Source organism: Orycteropus afer, unplaced genomic scaffold (genome assembly GCF_000298275.1).
Source record: "Orycteropus afer afer isolate SDZICR_OR568_19922 unplaced genomic scaffold, OryAfe1.0 scaffold00048, whole genome shotgun sequence".
Lineage (NCBI taxonomy): Eukaryota > Metazoa > Chordata > Mammalia > Tubulidentata > Orycteropodidae > Orycteropus > Orycteropus afer.
The window spans coordinates 4,235,782-4,256,593 of NW_006921635.1; the positions used below are offsets into that span (position 1 = coordinate 4,235,782).

The 20,812-nt window shown below is 38.0% G+C and overlaps 1 protein-coding gene across 1 annotated transcript in view; it reads left to right on the plus strand.

The window, feature by feature from the left end:
• Positions 1 to 20,812, plus strand: part of IFT81 (intraflagellar transport 81) — an 83,832-nt gene that overhangs the window by 3,787 nt on the left and 59,233 nt on the right. Inside the window, exons 5-10 of the mRNA XM_007938260.2 lie at positions 3,622 to 3,687; positions 4,003 to 4,113; positions 8,396 to 8,480; positions 15,172 to 15,335; positions 16,808 to 16,903; positions 20,448 to 20,594. Coding sequence (XP_007936451.2) covers positions 3,622 to 3,687; positions 4,003 to 4,113; positions 8,396 to 8,480; positions 15,172 to 15,335; positions 16,808 to 16,903; positions 20,448 to 20,594 — 669 coding nt within the window. The remainder of the gene's footprint in view (positions 1 to 3,621; positions 3,688 to 4,002; positions 4,114 to 8,395; positions 8,481 to 15,171; positions 15,336 to 16,807; positions 16,904 to 20,447; positions 20,595 to 20,812) is intronic.

The window sequence follows — 20,812 nt, forward strand, 5'->3', positions numbered from 1 at the left end:
CACCAGCCCCTCCTCGGAAGGAAGGTTGGGCAATCTACTTCCATAGTAATACTGCCTCGGAAACCCATGGAGGGGTTGCTGTGAGTTGGATATGACTTGGCAGTGAGTTTAATGTATGTGTGTGTGTGTGTGTACATATACACACGTGTGTGTATGTATGTATATGTACATGTGTATGTGTGTACATATATATGCTCTGTAGGAGGAAGATGAGGCACTCTGCTTCCGTAAAGATTTACAGCCTTGGAAACTGAATGGGGGTCACTATGAGTCAGAATTGACCTGATGGCAGTGGATTTGGTTTTATATGTATATGTAACACATATACATACACATGAATATATGTTTTATATGTGTGTGTATGTATATATACATGTATATACATGTATATCCATATATATCTATAAGGAGCTCTTGTGGTGCAGTGCCTAAGGTGGCTGGCGGTTCAAACCCAGCAGCCATTCCATGAAAGGAAGGTGGGGCTTATAATCTACTTCTGTAAAGATTTACTGCCTTGGAAACCCAATGGGGGTTGCTGTGAGTTGGAATCAACTCAATGGCAGTGAGTTTGGTTTTTTATACATATATATACATGTATACATATGCATGCATATATGTATATGTGAGTATATACATGTGTATATACGTATATACATGTAAGTACATATCTGTAGCCAGATCCACTGCTGTTAAGTCCATTCTGACTCATAGTGACTCCCATTCAGTTTCCAAGGCTGTAAATCTTGATGGGAGCAGACTGCTTTATCTTCCCCCATTGGAGCAGCTGGTGGGTTTGAGCTGCCGAACTTCTGGTTAGCAGCCAAATGCCTTATCACTATGCTACCAGAGTTCTTTTATATCTGGATGTGTGTGTGCATATATATTCCTTAGATATATATACTTACATATGTACTTAAGGAGCTCTGGTGGTATCGTGGTTAAGGCATTTGGATGCTAACTAAAAGGTTGTTGGTTCAAACCCACCAGCTGCTCCTCAGAAGAAAGATGAGGCAGTCTGCTTTTGTAAATATTTACAGCCTTGGAAACCCAATGGAGGTTGCTATGAGTCGGAATTGATTCGATGGCAGTGAGTTTTTTAATATACGTATGTATGTGTATATATGTATATGTATGTATATATCCTTGTAGCTATATATTATAGAAAATACAGAACAAAACAAAGAAAATCATCCAATTTTTAACATTTTAGTGTCTATTCTTTCAGGCTTTCTTTTTGTGCATATGTATATGTGTGTAAAACACACACACAAAATTGGGACTATATCCCATTTGCTCCAGAGCATCCCATTGGAGTGTTGGAGACTGTCATATCACTCTTTCAGGATTATCCTGTCCACTAGTGTCTTATCTTTCACAGATAATAAGCCTTTTACACTCCTTAAAAAAAAATTAGGACTACACTGTACGTAATTACTTGTATATTGCTTTTTTAGTCATTACATTGTGAATATAATCCCATCATTTTTCTTCAGTATGATTTTTAATTTCTAAATAATATTCCATGGTATGGTTTATTCATTTTTGTTTTCAGTTTTTGCTATTACAGATAATTCTCTAATTATTTTTCCTGTAATTATTTTTGTATTTTTGTGATTATTTTCTTAGAATAAATTTCCAAAAATGGATTTGCTCATTAAATCACATAAAATTATTGGGACTTTTGATGCATGTTCCTTAAATGTTCGCCAAAAACATTTTTACGTTCCCACCAGGTTTATGTGAAAGTTCTCATCTCCCCAAACACTTGCTGATACTAACTTGCATGGATTTTGTGTTTTTTGGAATTCCTGAGGTATTTGTGTCCTATTTATCTTTTCAGTCAGTAATCAGGAGTGGCTTCCTCAGGGAGGTCTTCCCTGATCCCTTGAATAGATTAAGTCAACCAGTTCTTACTGTTATATGACACTCATTACACTTAAAGTTACTTTAATATCTGTCTTCCTGACCACCTTTAAGCACCATGAGGTCAAGGACCATGTCTGTATATCTGGTCCACCACTGTATTCCCAGTGCCTGTTGCAGTACTTGGCACACTGGCTCTCATGGTAAGAGCTTTTTTAATATACTGCAAATGGAAGGTGAACTCAGCTCTTTTTTAAAAAAAAAACACAAAAAATCCACTGCCACCAAGTTGATTCTGACTCATAGCAACGCCTGTTGGGTTTTTGAGGCAGTAAATTTTTGCAGAAGTAGATTGCCTAGTCTTGCTTCCACAGAGTGGCTGGTGGATTTGAACTACCAGCCTTCTGGTTAGCAGTCAGATGCCTTAAGCATCGTGCTACCAAAGCTCCAAACTCAGCTCTAGTTGTGGCTAAAGGCTTATAAGCAGACATTTGTAATGTAGTGTGGAAGAAGAATGATAGATGCCTGTCTTTCATTCCTCTGTTATGTCACCACGAGTAAACCAAAAATGAGAGAAGAACATAAAGTCTTTATTTTTATTCCAGTCATTATTACCAAAGTAGTGCTGAACTTAATACTTGTGGAAAGTTTAAAAAATATGATTAAACAAGAAATAGAAAATAGTTCACTCAGAATCCCATGCTGAAGAGATAACCACTATTGACATGTTGGTGAATATATTTAAATCTTTTTTTGGTATCGTACTATATATAAATGCTCTAATGTGCTTCTCTTGACTAGTGTCATATCATGACATTTCCCCATGGCATTAAACATTGTTCTTCATAATGTTTAATGACTTTCATTGTCATTTATGTAACATAATTTATTTAATAATCCTCAGACTTCTGGGTCATTTCCAAATTTTAGATATAATTAGCACTACGATGAAAATCCTTATAGAGAAGTCTGTGCCATTTCATGAGTATTTTATTAGGACAAGTTCTTAGAGGTGGAATTACTGGGTCAGATGGTATATACATTTTTAAGACTTTTGATGTTACTATTCAGTTGCAGTTCCCCCAGTAATGAGTAAGCACACCCATCTTCCCATCTATCAATGCTGACTATTAAGTATAGGTCACTTTTAGTATTACTGTGAGAGTCAGACTATTGGTGTTTTTTTTTTTTTTAAGGTTTTTTTTCATTTAAAAAAATGTTATAGTGCTAATTAGAAGGAAGGTAGTTTATTTTTAAAGTCTTTCTTTTTAGGAAGGGAAATGGTTAATTGGCAAAACTAGGTGCACATTTATGTCTTAGAAACACCATAGCCATGAAAATAATTTTAATAGAAAATTGGCAGAATATATGGTTTGGTTTTTAAAAGAGCAGATGGGATGTCAGCAGCTGTTGTTCGTGTATTTAGACCTGCATCCTTTCCATGATGGAAGATTTTTTTGAAAAATCATGTAGCCATATTTGGAATCAGAGCAAAATGTACTGGCTGACGGCTTTACCTTGCTGTGTTAGAACCTGCTTTAGTTACTTTTTTAGATGAACACCAAGCTGCCAGATACATTACTCTATCTAAAGAATCCTGGGGGAAATAGAAATGCCCTTCATCCAAGAGGACTTTTGTTCCTCAATGCTGTAGTTAGAAGTGAGGAAAGTGGTGCCTGCATGCTCATGCAAAACCTTATCTGCATTCTACACACTGAGAATACTTTGTCTTATAATGTCCTCTTTGCCATCTCTTAGGATATCAGTGCAATGGAGGAAGAAAAGGATCAGCTCATTAAGAGAGTTGAACGTTTGAAGAAAAGGGTAAGGCAAAAAGGAACACTGTTAAGACTTTGGCCCCAACCCCCAAGGACTTGCAAAGATTTAGGAATGCAAATAAAGATTAAGCCAGGCATGGTGTCCATCTGAAGATGGACTCAAATGACATTGACAGAAAGGGAATCTCTCCAGGCAGTAGCCCAAAACTTTCAAGGACTGGAGTCTAGAGGTTTCCTGTCATCTCTAGGGAGTACTGTTTACCCAAAGGAGATGAGACGTGGATGTCTGAGTCACATGACTGACATGCTGTTTCTTTTTCAGACCTGACAGTACCATGTACTGCTTATTCCCTTACTGTAGGTGGAGACAGTACAGAATCATCAACGAATGCTTCAAATAGCAAGGCAGCTTCGAGTGGAAAAAGAGAGAGAGGAATTTCTTGCACAGCAGAGGCAGGAACAAAAGAATCAGGTATCCACATAAAAAATTTATATTCTCATGATGAAAGAAATAGTTCCTCATTCAAATGTAAAGAAAAAAAAATTTCAGTATTACATAAGTTCATGTTTCCATTTACTTTGTTAACATGGTAAAATGCTCTTTTAAAATTAAAAGTTTTTTGTGACACCAACAGCAACAGTACCACCTTTTGGGTTCTGTCCTCTGTCTCTGTTTACAAACTATCTTTTGGCCTTTGCTCAGCTCATATTGTCCCAACATTACTGTAATGTATTATAATGATTTGTCCCAAGATTCACTATAATGTTGAGCAGTAAGATTAAGGTGGTGATAAAACTCCTAGAATCTCTTACGGGCTTCCTGATACTCTAAGGTATTGAGAATATCGTTTTGATTCCATTAATCACCAGAAACCCAAACCCACTGTCATGGAGTCAATCCCAACTCATAGTGACTCTAAAGGACAAACTAGAACTGCTCCAGGCTATTTCCGAGGCTACAGTCTATGAAAGCAGACTGCCACATCGTTCTTTCTTGGAGCAGCTGGTGGGTTTGAACCTCTGACCTTTTGGTTAGCAGTCAAGTGCTTTAACTGTTGGACCACCAGGGCTCCTTCCACTAATCACAGTATGCCCTAACCTTTGCTACAGTGGCAAGTAATCAAATCATTAAAAGGCTAAAATTCACACATACTCCACATTTTTAGACTTTGCCTTATAGAAAACATAATTTGGCCAGAAAGTATTACTTTTCTTACTTAAAATCTGACTAAAAATCCGGGTACACTTACACATTCAAAATACATTTCAAATCTCCATTTCCTTTAAATTATAGTTTAGATGTCTGGTTTTTTTGGAGCTTGACCTGGCATCATAATGGTTTCACTGCAGCATTGTTGCTTTGTCCACGCTCTGAATGGTTACTTAGCATCAGTTTCCAGTTTTTTGTGTTGTTGTTAGGTGCCTTACAGTCAGTTCCAATTCATAGCAACCCTGTGTACAACAGAACAAAACACCGCCAGATCCTGCACTATCCTCACACTCATTACTGTATTTGAGCCCATCATTGCAGCCATTGTCTCAATCCATCACGTTGAGGGTTTTCTTTTTTTTCCACTTACTTTCTGCTTTACCAAACATGATGTCCTTCTCTAGGGGCTTGTCACTCCTGATAACATGTCCAAAGTACCTGAGATAAAGTCTTGCCATCCTGACTTCTAAGGAGTATTTTGGCTGTACTTCTTCCAAGACAGATTTGTTCATTCCTCTGGCAGTACCTGGTATATTCAGTATTCTTTGCCAACACCATCATTCAAAGGCATAATTTATTCTTCAATCTTCCCTATACATTGTCCAGCTCTTACATGCATATGAGGCAATTGAAAATACTGTAACTTGGGTCAGTTGCACCTTAGTTCACAAGGTGACATCTTTGCTTTCAAACACTTCAAAGAGGTCTTTTGCACCAGATTTGCCCAGTGCAGTTTGTCATTTGATTTCTTGACTGCTTCTTCCATGGGCATTGATTATGGATCCAAGTAAAATGAAATCCTTGACAACTTCAATCATTTCTCCAGTTGTGAGGACTTTTATTTTCTTTATGTTGAGGTGCAAGCTATACTGAAGGCTGTAGTCTTTGATCTTCATCACTAAGTGCTTCAAGTCCTCTTTGCTTTCAGCAAGCCAGATTGTGTCATCTGCATATCTCAGGTTAAGGTTGTTAGTAAGTCTTCCTTTAGTCCTGGTGCCACGTTCTTCATATAGTCCAGCCTGTTAGATTATTAGCTCAGCACACAGATTGAATAAGTATAGTGATCACACCTTTCCTGATTTGAAGCCATACAGTATTCCTTTGCCACTTCATTGTGCAGTTTCCGCATGAGTACATTGAAGTGTTTTGGAATTCCCGTTCTTTGCATTGTTTATCCATAATTTGTTAATCAGCCACGTAGTTGGATGCCTTTGCATAGTCAATAAAACACAGGTAAATATCTTTCTGGTATTCTGTGATTTCACCCAAGATCCATCTGACAGCAGCAGTGATACCCCTTGTTCCTTGTCCTCTTCTGAATCTAGCTTGAATTTCTGGCCGTTGCTGTCTATGTACTGCTGTAACCATTTTAGAATTCTCTTCAGCAAAATTTACTTGTATGTGATAATAACATTGTTCAACAATTTCAGCATTCTGTGGGATCACCCTTTCTTTGAAATGGGCACAAATATGGATCTCTTCCAATCAGTTGTCAAGGTAACTGCCTTCCAGATTTCTTGGCATAGACAAGTGAGCACTTCCAGTATTGTATCCATTTGTTGAAAGATCTCAATTGGTGTTCCATCAATTTTTGGAACCTTGTTTTTCTCAAATGCCTTCAGTGCAGCTTGGACTTCCTTCTTCAGTACCGTTAATTCTTGATCGTATGCTACTTACTGAAATGGCTGAACGTTGACCTGTTCTTTTTGGTACAGTGACTGTATGTTCCTTTCATCTTCTTTTGATGCTTCCTTCTTACATCATTCAATATTTTGCCAGTAAAATCCTTCAGTATTGCAACTTGAGGCTTGAGTTTTTTCTTTGGTTCTTTCAGCTTGAGAAATACCGAGCGTGTTCTTCCCCTTTTGGTTTGTAACTCCAGACCTTTGCACTTTTTATTGTACTTTACTTTGTCTTCTCAAGCCACCCTTTGTAATCTTCTATTCAGCTCTTTTATATCATCATTTCTCCCATTTGCTTTAGCTGTGCTGTGTTCAAGATCAAGTTTCAGAGTCTCTTCTGACATTCATCTGGTCTTTTCTTTCTTTCCTGTCTTTTAATGACCATTTGCTTTCTTCATGTATGTCTTCTTGCAACTTGTCTCATCTTCAGTCATTAGTGTTCAGTATATAAAACCTATTTTTTAAAGCAAAACAAAACTTTCTATTGTGATTTGAGTGAAACTTTACAAAGCGAATTGGTTTTCTGTTCCATGATTCATACATGTTTTGATTTATGACATTGACTGCAATCCCCACAGTGTGACAGCACTCTTCCCACCTCCTCCCTGTGCTTATTGTTTCCATTGGCTCTTCTCTTTCCTTCCTGCCTTCCTGCAAATGCTGCCATTTTGATCACATGTAGTTGGTTGTTGTAGGGAGTGTGTGTCTCCCTGGTGTTACTATTCACCTGCATCAAACCTGTTCTTGAGATGGTCTCTGAATTCAGGTGGGATAAACTCTTGGCTTGTAGTTCAGCTCTCATGGACCTGCTTTCATTTTCTACAGTTTCAGCTTGACCTTGCATATGAGCAACTGATGACCTGTTCCTCTGTCAGCCCCTGGCTGTGTTCTGACTGATACTGAGTTTCTCTGTTGCCTCTTTCCACAGATGTAGTTGATCTGATTCCTCTGTATCACATCTGATGAGGTCCATGTGTATAGTGACCATTTATATTGTTGAAAAAAAGGTATTTCCAGTGAATAGATCATTGGTCTTGCAAAATTCTTACATGTTCTCTGATGTCATTTTTATCACCGTGGCCATGTTTTCCAGCTACCAATTCTTCTTTGTTTCCAGTTTTCACATTCCAGTTACAAGTAATTATTAATGTTTCTTGATTGTATGTTTAGTTAATATCAGACTTAAGAAGTTGGTAAAAATCTTCAATTTCTTCATCTGTGGCATTAGTGGTTGGTGCTTAAATTTGAATGATAATCATATTAACTAATCATCCTTGTAGGTATTTGGATATCCCTGACAGGATTGTACTTCACGATAGACCTTGAAATGTTCTTTTTGTCATTAAATGTGACACTGTTCTTAATTCAATTTGTCATTCCCAGCATAGCAGACCATATAATGGTCTGATTCAAAATGGCCAATATCAGTCCATTTCAGCTCACTAATGCCTAGGATATTGATTTTCAACTGTTGCATTTTATTTTTGACAACTTCCAGTTTTCCTCGATTCATGCTTCATGATTGAGACATCGTTTATGTGGGTGTTAATAGTCCTTTGATTAAAATCACGTTACATAATAAGAAAACCCTGTGCATATGTTTCTTTAACAAGTATTTTCTTTTGATCACCAAATTAGACAAATAACTAAAGAAAAAATTTCTGAAAGATTTTTTTAAAAAAATGTTTTTACATGAAATGGTATTGAAAGAGCCAATTATATTTTGGGTTGAACAAAATATATGTTTATTTTTAGTTCTTTTTCTTTTTTATCACAAGAATTACGTATATTTCATTGCTTGCCTGTGTGAGTGGTAGGTTTCAGTAGACTAACAAAGTAACGGGTCTAACTGTATTTTAAAGCTGTTTCATGCAGTGCAGAGACTGCAAAGAGTAGAAAACCAGCTGAAGAGTATGCGCCATGCAGCAGCAGATGCAAAGCCAGAAAGTAAGTGATACAGGTGATTGGGAGAGACGAGCTTTCTTTGATTGTGTTATGTAAGTTTAAATCATGAGTCTTCCTGAAAGCAGTCAATTAATGGAAATTAATTAGAGTCAAGTGATATCACAATTTGGAACACTGTTCCCTAGCTAGTGAATGAGTGTCCTAATGAAGCCATCCTTGGGTTTTCACCTAGAGATTTTAAATTCCTGTCCAGCTTTTTAGCCAGAGGGTGAAGATGATAATAACCACAGTGGAGGAGGCCCTCTGGTGTGTGAGTGTATAAAGTACTTAGGATGGAAGTTGTGAAAAATAGATGGAAAAAAGTGAATCATTGCTTTAGAGGCAGGGTTATAAGGAAAATGAATAAAACCCTGGACTCTTAAAATGGAATGTTTTCTGTATTTTGGTTTGTGAAATAGCAGTACTAATGATGTGGCCATTCATGGCTCTCTTCACACAGCAGCTTTACACAGAGGATAAACTGTTTTAATGTTGCAGATTTTACCAACAAACCCATCCTCGGCGTTGTAAAAGTGTTTTTGCTGATCAGATGGGAGACCACGTAAACTGGAAGAGTACTGCAAAGCTCTCGTTTATATTGGAGAAATACTACAATGTAAATATCCCACTGAGAGAGTTAGTTAGTTTATCTTTCTGTAGTATTCCATGAAATACTATACTGTAAGATATAATAGAATGATAAGGACAGGCAATTGCAAGCGCTGGCGAGAATGTGGAGAAACTGGAACCATCATATATTGCTGGTGGGAATATAAAATGGTGTCGCTGTTTGAAAACAGTCTGGCAGTTCCTCAAAATGTTAAACATTTGATCCAGCAATTCCATTCCTAAGTATTTTACCCAGGAGAAATGAAAACATTTGTCCATACAAAAACTTGTATGTTTGTAGTGTTATTGTATTATTCCCAATAAGCAAAAAGTGGAAACAACCTAGATGTCCCTCAACTGATGAATGGATAAACTAGAGACAGTATGGATATACATACAGTGGAATATTCTTCAGGCATTCAAAAGGAATTAAATCCTCATACATGCTGCAACATGGAGGAACCTCAAAAACATTATGGAAGTGAAAGAGGCCAGTCACAGAGGACCCTCGTATTGTATGATATCCAGAATAGGCATATCTGCAGGAACAGGAGTCGGATCAGTGGTGGCCTAAGGAAGAGGGCGAGAAGGAAGTGGGGTGAAGGAAGTGGGAATGACTGCTAATGGGGACAGGGTTTCTTTTGGGGATGAGGAAATGTTCGAAAATTAGAATATGGCAGTGATTGCGCATGGGGTCACCAGGAGTCAGCATCGACTCCACAGCAGCTGACGACAGCAGCAGTAGTTGCACAACTAAATACAATCAAACTGTTGAATCGTACACTTTAAATGGATGAATTTTATGGCATGTAAAGTACATTTCAAAGCTGTTAAAAGAGATCATACAGTATTTCCTTGATTTTGGACACATATTTTCTCCATTACAATTATTTTGCAATTGGGATAAATCTTAAAATTTGTATGTACATTTAGCAGGGTATTTGTAATTTTATTGGTTTGTAATTTAGTCTTATTATTAATGGCATCTTAGAATCAAGGAAATAGGGTATATTTAACACACATTTAAGAAGGCAGTGCTGTGCTCCATTGTGTGGGGCACATCTTCACCATGCATCTCAGTTGCTCACTGAAAAGTGCGGGTTCAAGTCCCCCCAGAGGTGCCTCACAAGGAGAACCAGGCAGTCTGCTTCCAAAAAGTGTGCCGCTGAAAGCCCTGTGAAGAACCAGAGGGTGCCTGACTGTCATTACTGAACATTTTGATCAAAGATTCCATAAAAAAAAAATCCTGATTAAAAGAGGGGAAAAGCACAGAACAGAACTCAAATTCTCATGGGCTCTAGACTTTCTGGAGCCATGAAGGATAGATAAACCCCTGAAACTATTGCCATAAGATTAATCTTTAAACCATAAGCCAAAAATACCCTCTGAAATCTTAAAACTGATCAAGAGTTTAACTTAACTATAGGCGTACATCGAAGATATTGCAGGTTTGGTTCCAGACCATGGCAGTAAAGCAAATATCACGATAAAATGGGTCACACAAATTTTCTAATTTCCCAGTGTATATAAAAGTTATGTTTACAATATCCTGTAGTCTCTTTTTTAAAAAAATTTTTATTGTGATTCGGGTGAAAGTTTACAGAGTAAATTCACTTTCCATACAGCAGCTCACATACACTTTGTATCATGACATTGACTACAATTTATCACAGTGCAATAGTTCCCCTCCCACTCCCTCCCCATAGTTACTTCTTCCCTGTGTCCATCCCTCTATGTCCTCCTGCCCCCTGAGCTGTCTCCCTGTGCATACACAGCCCTTCTATTCTTTCATGATTGATCTCTCCAAGGAGTGTATCTGCCTATTGTAAATGTTCAGCTCATATGCCTGTCTTTTGTTTGGCTGGAAGCCACAGGAGTGGGTTCAATTCCAGACCTAAAGGGCAACTAGGGGCCATAGTCTCAGTGGTTCCACCAGGCTCTATCAGACCAGCAAATCTGGTCCGTTTTTTTTTTTAGTTTTGAATTTTGTTCCACATTGTTCTCCCTCTCTATCCAGGATCTCCTATAGAGATCCCCCTCTGAGTGGTTGACAGTGGTAGCCAGGCACCATCTGGTTCTTCTGGTCTCATAGTCATAAAGCCTGAGGATCGCATGGTGTACCAGTCCCTTGAACTAATTGTTTCCATGTGTCTTTGGTAAACATCCTGTAGTCTCTTAAGTGTGCAGTAACATTATGAAAAGGTTACTGTGAGAATGGCCAAAATGTGGTATAAAGGCACAACGTGAGCACATGCTTTTGGAAAAATGGTGCCTCTGTTGACTTGCTCACCAGAAGGTTGCCACAAACCTTCAATTTGTAAAAATTCACTATCTGTAAAGCACAATAAAACAAATGTTTTACTACATGCCTGTAAAAAAAAAAAAAAAAAAGGTCTGCTTTGAGCATTATTCTCTTTTAAAAACCATCTATGCAGCATCAAATTGATGATAGCAACTCAAAAGACTAGATAGGAACCTTAGAGGGCAGTGAGTTTATGCTCATGAGGGAGGAACAGCAGCAAAGGAGGATGAGAATGGTGGCACAACTCAGAGTGTAGTCACTGTCACTGACTTGTACACGTGGGAAAAAATCACACCAACCATGGAGTACAGTTCTGCTCTGACACAAAGTTGCCACCAATCAGAACGGACTAGACCACAACTGGTTTTTTGTTTTGTTTTGTTTTTAATATTTTAACTCTGGTAACTAAACAGAATATCCAAGGATATTTATAGTATTAGAAACATTGCACTTTTTATTTGAATTGATAGACTTCATTTTGCTTTGGCTTTCACTTCTAGCCTAATTAAAAATTCTTTGAGCCAGGAAATACATAATCATTTATTTAGTAATAAAGTGAACAAATAAGGTTATTCTGTTTTGACATCTCTTAGGGTATTGGCTTAAAAATTAATGTAAATATTGTGTGGAAAATAGATGCTGTTAAACAATACCACCAATTGTACTGTTCAGTAGTAGTAGAACTGACCCAAAGTCAGTGGTCCACTTATTTATTGGTATCTGCACGCCAGGTACTGTGCTAAGCACTGGGAATCAAAAGCAAACACATTTCTGTTAAAGTGATCAGTGATAGAGGGCTGTCATGAGGTGGACAGTTAACAGTGCAGTGTGATAACTGCACCGCTGGGTCTCATCACAGGATTCCGCGAGAACAGAGCAGAGGCCCCAGACAGATGCCCAGTCAGATGGCTTCCTGCACAACTAGCACTGGAGTTGAGTTCCGGTTGGAAAGGTGGAGAAGAAGTGGAAGGGCATTCCGTGCAAAGGCACAGTGGGCCGAGGAGCAAATGATGCCTGAAGAAGTGGAGATGAATGTGTAGGCTGCTTTTGACTGCTTGTCTTTGTGAGGAAGGTGCATGTAAATGAGATCAGTACTATGTCTAGATGGAAGGAGGTAGTGGTGGTGGTGTTTACAGGCTGGAGGAAAGAGGCTGGAGATTTGAAGATTCTGGAAGAAAAGATGAGAATTGACAACTCCTCCTGTGTGCTCCCGTTGTACTCTATGCCTTGCATGGAATGTTCTACAATTAATACTTATCACAGTCTGTTAATCTTGGCATTATCTGACTCTGCTAAACTAAACTCTACTAAACTTTATTGAAAGTATCCACCAAGTCATTGCTGGTCTTTGTATTTCCAGGCCCTAAACCACCTAATCAAACCCACTGCCATCAAGTTGATTCTGACTCAAAGTGACCCCCTTTGGGTTTCCAAGGCAATAAATCTTTATGGAAGTAGATTGCCCTATCTTCCTTCTGCAGAGCAGCTGGTGGGTTTGAACTGCCAACCTTCTGGTTAGCAGTCAAATGCCTTAGGCACTGGGCTACCAGAGCTCCTTTTCCAGGCCCTATCACACTAAATTATATACAGCAGACATTCAGTGAATGTTCTTTTGAGGGAAGAATGAAGAGCTATTTAAGGAGTTGGAGTGGGAGGGTAGAGATAATCCTGAATAAGAAGAAAATAATGTTTCCTGCAGGTAGCAGGAGAAGTAACTAAGAAGAAATGACTGGAAATACTGATAAAAATAAGAGATTAGGTGTGTGATATGTGTATTTTGTGGCTGGACAAGGCAGTAGGGACAAGAGAGTGAATGAGTTGACATCTTTCTAGGAAGTGGGAAACAGTAAGAAGGATTGTGTTCAGCAGCTGAGGAAAGGTATATTAAATAGGTGTTTAATTGATGCAGGTTATTTGGTTTAATAAGGTGTGTCTATTTTTTTAATGACAAAAAAATGGCTTATAAAAAGTGTATTTCTACTTAAAGAACATGAAATGTATTTTTAACAGAATGGCAACCATCTGAAATCAGGATAGTCTAAACCATTACTGGGGTTAATCCATCCTTATGATGTACACATACATGAAAGAAGCCACTCAGTGATGGTAGGATCGATGAGATGTTTTTAGAGGGTTTTTAATTAATAAGTGTGTTGTGATCTTAATGATCCTACAGTTAATTTCACCAGGGTTTCTAAAAACGACACAAAATGGGGAAAGATTTTTTTTTTTTTTACAAAGAAACAAAAAATATAAGTTAAATTCTTTAGGAGAAGAGTTTTAAAATTTGATGGGAACTCTTTTTATGATTTTTTAAACAGCTTTATTGTGATGAAATTGACATACAATAAAGTACACATACTTCAAGTGTACCAGTGATAAGGTTTGATGAAGGTGTGCATTGGGAAAGCCATCACTACTCACAATAGTGAACAGAGCCACCACTCCAAATGTGTCTTGTGTCCTTGTGTAATTTTTCATACCTGCCCCACTCTGTCCCCCAACCATCCTCAGGCAACCACTGACTGACAAGCTTTTGATCACTGTAAGTTAGCATTTTCCAAAGTTGAGAGCTTTCCTTTTTATAGAAAAAATAGTATTTGGTAATTTAAAATCTTTAAGGGCATTTTAGGCTTTGATTTTGTGCATTTCTGGTGATGTGTGGCATGTTTAAGAACTTGGAGATTCAGAAGCTTACAATCTAATAGCCAAAGAAGGCAGGAAGTAGATTGAATTGGAGCCACATCGAATCACTGCCTAATAGTACCATGAGTCACTACTTTCCTTCCCTCCGGATTCTGAGAAAAAAGGAAGGAGTTGAAGAGATGAGTGAAAAACTTGTAGGTTTTTACATAGTTAATATATGGTTAGCACAAAGAACTAAAAATAATTTTAAAGTTTTGGACCAGATTTATTATGCAGTTTACGTGTGTAGATTACTTAAACCGGAAACCCAGTGTTTTAAAAGTCAAACTAGAATTTGTAAAAGGGTAATGGAAAGATCTGAAATAAACTTTGTAAAGCACTTTAGGCTGGGAATTTATAACAAAACCATTATTCACTGAAATTCTGTGTGTGTGTGTAACTAGGTGCACTTTGCCAAAATCAGAAAACTATTAAATCTTAAAAATGTAAGTTGCCACTTAGCTGTAAACTAAGAGTTTATGAAATCAAAACTGCTACAACAAGGAAAGCCTGTGACATTTGTGAATGCAGGTAGTTTCTCTTTTTCAAGTTTTAACTTGTAGCTTTAGTAATATTTTCTCAAGCTTGAATCTCACAGATTATAATGTATTACCATTTATGAGGTTTCTGACTAGGAACATAAATTGTATCAGAAATATTATTTAGAAAAATAAATGATTACTTTCTTCTGTGAGAGAGAGCCTCGGTTTGATTTCATTTGAGTGTTGTCATTTATCTCATGGATTTCTTGAATAATTAGAAGGCAAATTATGACCCAAACCTATATCTGCCCTGCAAATGTTATTTTTGCATATTGTGGGGTACTAAAGAATTATATTATAATTTTGAAAAATCCTATCACTTTTTCCTACAATTATTTAAATATTCTTCCATAGAAATTACTTAATTTGCTTCTTTATTGTTCTGACTACCATCAAAAGATTTCATTGGCCTGTCTTTTATTTGCTGTACTATTCTAAATATTGTATGGAATGCTTTAAACAGATATGCCTTATTTATTATATTCAAAACAGATGTAGAGAAAATCATGATACCCTACTCTCTTTGGCTGAATATTCATTGAATTTATTTTTAAAGGCTTAATGAAAAGGCTGGAGGAGGAGATAAAGTTTAATTCATACATGGTATCTGAAAAATTTCCTAAAGAATTAGAGAACAAGAAAAAAGAATTGCATTTTTTACAAAAAGTGGTTTCAGAGCCGGCTATGGGCCATTCTGACCTTCTTGAACTTGAATCTAAGGTAAGTGGCAGTCATCTGCTTTTTATACTCCCAGTTTTATTTAATCCCCAGTCCTGTGAAAACTACATGAACTGCCTTCTATAGTGGCCCACTTTTGACTCTAACTTGTGCAAGAGTGACAGCTCTCTTTATGAGTTGGTAAACGCCTAATAGTCAGCTGATGAGGAAACTGAGTAACTCGGACATGTAAATTAATGCATATGAATTGATTCATAGGTTAAATATCTGTATTTTAATCATTTAAATGGCAAATTTAAAAATATTTTAAATATTAATGTTTTTCAAAAATAATAATAGAGCAATTTTGTGTTTAAAGCTTTTATCTTTTTTTTTTTATTAGCCTTTTATACCCACTTTAGAATTACTAAAGGAGCTCTGGTAGCATAGTGGCTAAAGCACTTGACTGCTAACCAGAAGGCTGGCGGTTCAAACCCACACCAGGCACTCCTCGGAAGGAAGGTTGGGCAATCCTACTTCCGTAGTGATACTGCCTCGGAAACCCAAGGAGGGGTCGCTATGAGTCGGGGCCGACTCGACGGCACATAACAACAACAACAACAGAATTACTAAACTTTGTTGTAACGTTCACTGAAATCTGGTGTCATAACATTTTTGTTTCCTGGAATTAAAGCCGTAATCTAACATATATATTTGTTAAATAGTTTGAAAATTGATTGAAAGGTTTTGACTTCCCAGTTCTTTAATGTGCTTAATATGTACTTAATAGCCACTACAATTAAATACATAATCCTGACCATTTTACTCTTAATTTACTTAGAGAAATTAGGAGCTCTGGTGGCACAGTGGTTAAGCACTCAGTTGCTAACTGAAAGGTCAGCAGTTTGAACCCACCAGCTACTCCATGGGAGAAAGATGTGGCAGTCCACTTCCGTAAAGATTATAGCCTTGGAAACCTATGGGGCAGTTCTGCTTTGTCCTACATGGTTGCTAGGTTGCTGTGAGTTGTAATCAACTCAGTATCAATGGCTTTTATTTTTATTTTTTAAAAAAGAAAATATTTGCCTAAGTCAGATTTGGCTTGAATTTAATGTCATGGAATTATGTCTTGTAAAAGAGAACCCTAGTCTTTTAAAGGATAGTTATGCTGAAAGCCATGTAATTTTTAAAATTATTATTTGTCAAAGCCTGAATGTTTCTTTTGGCTTTAGGCAGTTTTATTTTATTACATTTTGTAAAGGATTAGCTGAGTGACCACGATAAATGACAATGTAAAATAATAATTCATTGGAACAGGAAGGGGTTTTAGATGTTATCCCTGTCTACTCTTGGCTGGGCTCATGAGTTCCAGACATGTAAGTATTTTATGCAAAATATAAATTGTTTCTAAAAGTAGTCGTAACAACAAGCTCGATTAAAAACTCTAAATTCAGAGTTTGGCCTTGGCCAGATGTCATTTAGTTTGTATAAGCATTGGCAGGGTATTAACATTTTTCACTTTCATACTGTTTTAGATAAATGAAATAAACACAGAAATAAACCAGCTAATTGAAAAGAAAATGATGAGGAGTGAGCCAATTGAAGGCAAACTCTCACTCTATCGCCAACAGGTAGGACTATGACTTCAGCCCATGTATTTAGATCTATGATCTTACTGATGTGTTATCTATAGCCTTAAAAGAGAGAAGGAAGTATAACAAATAAAGGCTCTCTGTCATTGCTAATCTCCAGATTATAGTAAAGAATTTGTAGAAAAGCCACAAAAGACCTATGTTCAAGTTTGAAATGCAATACATCTGATAATGCTTAGTTTCCTTAGTTACTGCCAACTCTGGTGATAAAGATGTTTGTGTTTATATCTGAGTGTGGAATTTCGTTTTTAAAGTGAAAGTTTACTTTGTTGTAAGGGAGCTCTGGTGGTCCAGCAGGTAAGGCATTTGGCTGCTAACCAGAAGGTTAGTAGTTCAAACCCACCAGCTACTCTACGGGAGGAAGATGAGGCAATCTACTTCCATAAAAATTGGAAACCCTGAGTCAGAATCGACTCAGTAGCAGTGGGTTTGTTTTGGCTTGTTACCTTGTCACCATGTGTGACAGAGTGGAACTGCTCCATAGAGTTCTCAAGGCTACAAGCCTTCAGAAGCAGCTTGTCTCACCTGTCTCCAAGGTACCTCTGGGTGGGTTTAAACCACGAACCATTGGCTAGAAATCAGGTGCTTAACCATTCGCTCCACCCAGAGATTCCATAGCTTACCTTGAACCAAAAACAACCAAATCCATTGCCATCAAGTTGATTTTGAGTCATAGTGACTCCCTTTAGGTTTTTAGTTTAGTTTAAAACTATTGGAGTTGCATTACATTTATCAATGAATTCAGAACTTTACATTTTTATGGTGTTGAATCTTCCTATCTAAGAACATGCTTTATCTTTCTGTTTGTTCAAGTTTACCTTGTGTCTTTTAGGAATATTTAATACTTTTCCTCATAAAAACTTGGAACTTTTCTTATGATATTTATGCATGCATATTTTGTTTTCCTTTTTACTTGTATAAATGAGATATTTTCTTTCCTTGTATCTTGCAACTGATTTTGTTCTTCTGTGAAAACTATTGATTTTTATTGCAGTTTTTATTGGTTCTTTTAGTTTTTTAGATGTATACTTGTATAATCTGAAAATTCCCATTTTTCCTTTTAAATTCATAGTCTTTTAATTGCTTTCTCTTGTCTAGTGGTATGGTGTGATAGATTGCTTTAATATGATCTTGTAACTCCCACCAAATGATTGGGTGGGACTATGCAAATAAGGTGCTTGTGGCCCATCAAGGGGATTGGTCAGCTTGCTGATAATGCAGATAAGGTGTTGGAACCCCAGTGATGGAGTTAGTTTTGTCATTTGCTGGGCTTAAAAGAAAGGCAGTCTTAGAGCAGAAGGGGGCACTTCACTACCGTTAAGAAGAGCTGGGAGTAAAGTGCATCCTTTTTAGGGTCTTTGCACTGAGAACCTCCTAGATCCAGAAGACAGAGCAAAAGAACTATAATGCCGGAAATGGCACAGGACAGCAATGAGCACCGTCAGAGAAATAGCAGTGGCAGGCAGTGCATCCAGGAGACCAGCACGAGACAGCGCAGTGAGCGTCCCAGCCCACAGAGCAAGGTGGTGACAGTGAGTTTGCTGACTCACAGAACAAAACAGCTAAGCACCTTTGGGCAGGTGATTCCTGGCAGTGTAGGGTGCCTCCAGACCTTTGTCCACAGAACTAAGCTTGTCAACCTATGGAGTTGAAAGCTGAACACCTCTGGGCTGAGGCTTATTGCCTGAGTGGCGTGTCCTGGGGCTATTATTAGCAGAGCTAAAGAGCTTTCTAATACTTGTCCACGTAGGGCAGAGTGCAGGTTGAGGGGCTGAGAGGCTGAGGGCCAGTGAGAAGCCTGTCTACAGGCGCAGCTAAGAAGAGGCTGTAATGATCAAAGAACTGTATCTTGGGTCAATCCCAGTCCTGCATTATAACCTGTTTCTTCCCTAATAAGCACCATAATGATGAGTATCGTCATTATAGCAAGTTATCGAACCCAGCAGAGTAAAGAGTGCCACTGGAAAAGATGGCTAGTGTTAGAATTAGTAAAAACATTACCAAGAAGGTGTATCTGACCCTCTGCCTCGTAAGAATCAGCCTTGGGCTGATGTGGATGGTAGTTCTGTCCTCTTCCTCATGAAGTTAGAGGAGGTGAGATGACTCTGGTGGCATTTTTACAAATGGTATTCCTTCAATACAATATTAAACTAATAATGGAGGTAGAGGGCATCCTGTTCCTCGTTCCTGCCTTTAGTGGGAAATGCCCTCGTGTTTCTCTGTTAAGTAAGAATCTGGCTTGGAGGCTGAAGTTTACATTTATTTTAGCAGGTTAAAAAAGTACGCCATCAATTCCTATAACATTTTGATATTGCGTTGTTCCTTCTTTATTTCTTACCAGGAATACTTTGGTAGACACATTCTCTCATCAACTGTCTTTTTAAAACTGAAGAGTCTTAAAGGACAATAGAATTGTTTAGAATTTACACTAGAGATTCCCTTTCTCCTGTCAAATTTACGTGAAGAAAATATTTGTACTATTTAACTTAACAAAAACAGTTTAACTACACTGTTAGATAGGTAGAGACAAGTAATGATTTCGGTGAAGAGAAGGGCAATGTACCAAATGTGAGTGATCAATATGGTGGCCTTCAGGAAGAGGAAGACATAGAGAGGTGCACAGGAGGTACAGATAACAAAGGTGAACCCTTTTGCACATACAATACTGCATTGACAGTGAAGGCAAACATAGGTATATGGGTGGATAGATGGGTGGACAGGCTAAACTATTAGGTACGTCTGTGCAGGGGGGAGTGTATCCAAGACCATGTATAGGGTTGGCAGACAATGATTCTACAAGTATATTGCTCTATTCTGTAAGAATTCCCAGGTGTATAGTAGACCTAACAAGGGGCAAGGTTGTAGTCACTTCTTGGCCACAGCCAGCTACCGAGAGGGAGTGAATAATTGGACCTCTGGGCTTGGGACCATAGTCACAGGGGACAGCAAGCTCAATTGGCATAACACACTACACAAAACACTGTTCTATATCCTACTTTGTCAAGTAGCAACTGGGATCTTGAAAGCATTCAAGCGTCCATCTAGATGCAATGATGGGTCTCTCTTCATCCAGAGCAAAGAAGAATGAAGAAAACCAAAGATTGTGATTTGGGTGAAAGTCTACAGAGCAAATTCACTTTCCATACAGCAGTTCACATACACTTTGTCTTATGACACTGACAATTTACAAGAATGCAACAGCTCCCCTCCCACTTCCTCCTGATAGTTATTTCTTCCCTGTGTCCTTCCCTCCCATGCACACCTGCCCCCTGAGCTGTCTCCCTGTGCATACACAGCCCATCTATTCTCCCATGACTGTTCTCTCCAAAGAGTGTATCTACCTAATGTAAATGTTCAGCTCATATGCCTGCCTTTTGTTTGGCTGGAAGCCACAGGAGTGGGTTCAATTTCAGACCTGAAGGGCAGCTAGGGGCCATAGTCTCAGTGGTTCCATCAGGTTCTATCAGACCAACAAACTTGGTCTCTTTTTTTTCTTTTACTTTCATATTTAATGACCAATTAGGCCTCCATCATTTCTCGTAAAAAAGAAGCCAAAGCTGAGGAACTTCAGGAGGCAAAGGAGAAGTTAGCCAGCCTAGAGAGAGAGGCATCTGTGAAGACAAGCCAGACCCGGGAGTTTGATGGCGCAGAAGTTTTGAAGGGAGATGAGGTAAGTTGAGATATCTCAGAGGACCAGGATGTGAGTACTGCCTTTGTTTGAAAACATTAGTATTTGGCTTTCCTAGTTTGGAGTCAGTAATGGGAAGTTAATCTTATGTCATAAGACTGACTGACAGAAAACCAAAGAAGAAAAGTCTTTTTGCAAAAATATTGTTATTCTTGAGATAAAATGACAAAGATCTTAGGGATTTTATGAGATAATGTTTC